The sequence below is a fragment of the Frankliniella occidentalis genome, unplaced genomic scaffold, assembly GCF_000697945.3.
Source record: "Frankliniella occidentalis isolate FOCC.00 unplaced genomic scaffold, Focc_3.1 Scaffold5104, whole genome shotgun sequence".
NCBI classification, from domain to species: Eukaryota; Metazoa; Arthropoda; class Insecta; order Thysanoptera; family Thripidae; genus Frankliniella; species Frankliniella occidentalis.
The window spans coordinates 1-2,303 of NW_026272146.1; the positions used below are offsets into that span (position 1 = coordinate 1).

A 2,303-nucleotide genomic window follows, 5' to 3' on the forward strand; every position below is an offset into this window, starting at 1 on the left:
TTTAAGAAAAGGTCTCTACAACGTAAAAACCAACAAAAGATTTAATACTTTCCAAATAAGCTGTAATTTTTCATGAGAGTTTTCAGTACAATATCAAAGCAATTGTTGGATATGATTTGGGACTGACCTGAGACCTCTCCTCCGGGGAGCCAGTGGCCTTGCCCTGGCAGTAGGCGACGCACGACTCGTAGAGCACGCCCTTGATGAGCAGCTGCACGAGCCGGTCGTGGCGCGCGCACTTGCTCGGCGAGTTCACATCGGGCGGCTTCTTCTCGCCGGGGAGAAATTTTTCTACTAGAGGGAAGACTTCCTGAAAGAAAAAATGAGAAAAAATTGTAAGGCGTAAAAGAAAATAATTAAAAAGGGCAAAGTAACCGGGCGAGCGCTAGCGCGTGGCCGGAGGAAGTCAGAGATAAAACAAATGCAACAGTAGGGGGCGCACCTGGAAGCACTGCACGCGCGCGTTGCTGGGGTTCCAGTCGCGGTAAGCCAGGTGGTCCGTGAGCCGGGGCAGCGTCAGCAGCAGGCACAGCTGGGAGTACTCCTCCTTGCTGGGGGCGTACTTCTCCAGCTCCTTCATCACCTTGACCACCTCGTCGACGGCAGAGTCCATGCCGCAGGCCGCCCCCATGGCGCCGTGCAGCCCGGCCTCGTTCTTGATGCACAGCAGCTCCACGTACTTGTGTCGCAGCACGGCGTACTGCAGGCAGAGGTGGATGCATTTTGTAAGTGCAAATTCGATCACTTCGCGTACACTTTTCTTCAATCGAGGGGTACTTCACACTTCACTTTAAATTCAGGCGTGCACCGATTTTTCTGTTGTTTTTTTTCCTTGACATCTTTTGTTATTTTTTATTTAAGTTGACTTTTCCCCGATTTTTTTTTTGATTTTTTTTTATATTGTACACTTTTTTTGGAGTGAAGTACCCCTTGGCTTGACCTTTGATTGCAATTCACACTATCTTTGATGAGAACTGTCGGCGAAACTTTCAACTGACTGTAATCAACGAGCAAACGCACCTTGAACCTTCGCATGTCGAAGGAGGGGAGGGCCTCCAGGGGCTGGATGAACTCGAGGACATCGTCCCACTGGCCGTCGAGCACGAGCTGCCGCAGGAACACCACGTCGTCCGAGTACTCGCCATTGATGACGCCCGTCTCACGCTCCACGCTCAGCTGGGAGATGTGCAGCGACCGGTTCTGCAGGAACTCGAGCGTGAGACGCACCACGTCCTCCTCGCGGAGCGTGAGGTGCGCCGCCGGCATCACGTACCGCACCACCAGCCTGCGGACAACACAACACACACGTTCACGCTCAGTACACTGTCCTCAGGGAGGTCGTCACAGGCAGGGTGACTATACCAAAAAGCGTTCAACGCCTAATTTGTAGGGGAAACAGGTTTTGATTTACAAAAGTACAATTTTACTTCTGACAAATATTAATGTTTTTTTTTGTTTTTTTCAATGAGATAAAAAAATCACATCACTGTCAAGGCCTATGGTGTTAGTAAAAAGCGTGCGTCAGCTCGACCCTTGGAAAGTATACCCCATCCACTTTACTCCCGCCCCTCCCCTCCGCGTCCACCGCGCAGTCCAGGCACGAGCCGGGCCAGCTGGGCAGATGCGGCCAACTGCAATTGCAATCCGTCCGTCGATCAGCTCGAGTGAGACAGCGCGCCGCTACCGCAGGCTACCGCAGGCCGCAGCTGGGGCAGCGGCGGCAGCTGCAGGTGTCCCCCTCGCGGGCCGACGCAAAACAAAGCTGCCGTCGTCGAGTCGGACAAATTGTTGGAGGATGGTCGTCAGCGGCGGCGGCGGCCGGGACAAACCACATGATTGTGTGCGGGGGACGGGGGACGAGCCGACCTGCAGGACCCTCCAGTCCGTCCAGCAGGTAGGTCCCTCCAGGTCACTCTTCGTTAGGCCCCTCTAGGTTGGGTCCATCTGGGTCACTCTTTGTTAAGTCCCTCTAGGTTAGGTCCCTCTGGGTCACACTCTTTGTCAAGGCCCTCTAGGTTAGGTCCTTCTAGGTTTCGACCTTCTTCTAGGTAAGGACCCTCCAGGTTAGGTCGCTTCATGTAGCCCCCCACCACCCCTCCGGTAGGTCCCTGCAGGCAGGTCCCTCCAATGTCCCGCCAAACCAGCAGATAACGACGGGGCGGCTGGCTGGGCTGGGCTAGGCCGCTATAGGCCCGACGGGCCCGACGGTCAAGGTGTTCGATTCGACTCGCGGTGTGGTCCGGCCAACTGCAATTAGCTGGCCAGGGGCGTGACAAGCGGATAATGAGGGGTCAGGGAGGGGG

At 54.8% G+C, this 2,303-nt stretch overlaps 1 protein-coding gene across 1 annotated transcript; it reads right to left on the reverse strand.

Moving 5' to 3' along the window:
* Positions 1-65: 65 nt before the first annotated feature.
* On the reverse strand, positions 66-1,531 carry LOC127752207 (WD repeat-containing protein 47-like). Its single transcript, XM_052276942.1, has 3 exons — positions 1,021-1,531; positions 443-700; positions 66-310 (listed from the first exon to the last, which is right to left on the reverse strand). The coding sequence occupies exons 1-3, from the start codon at positions 1,264-1,266 to the stop codon at positions 83-85; spliced, it is 732 nt and encodes a 243-aa protein (XP_052132902.1). The 5' UTR covers positions 1,267-1,531; the 3' UTR covers positions 66-82.
* Positions 1,532-2,303: the final 772 nt, after the last annotated feature.

Coding starts and splice junctions, on each gene's coding strand:
- LOC127752207 (XM_052276942.1), bottom strand. CDS start 1,266: ATGCCGGCGGCGCACCTCACGCTCCGCGAGGAGGACGTGGTGCGTCTC. Junction 701..1,020: donor TCGACATGCGAAGGTTCAAG/GTGCGTTTGCTC, acceptor CTCTGCCTGCAG/TACGCCGTGCTGCGACACAA. Junction 311..442: donor CGCGCGTGCAGTGCTTCCAG/GTGCGCCCCCTA, acceptor TTTTTCTTTCAG/GAAGTCTTCCCTCTAGTAGA.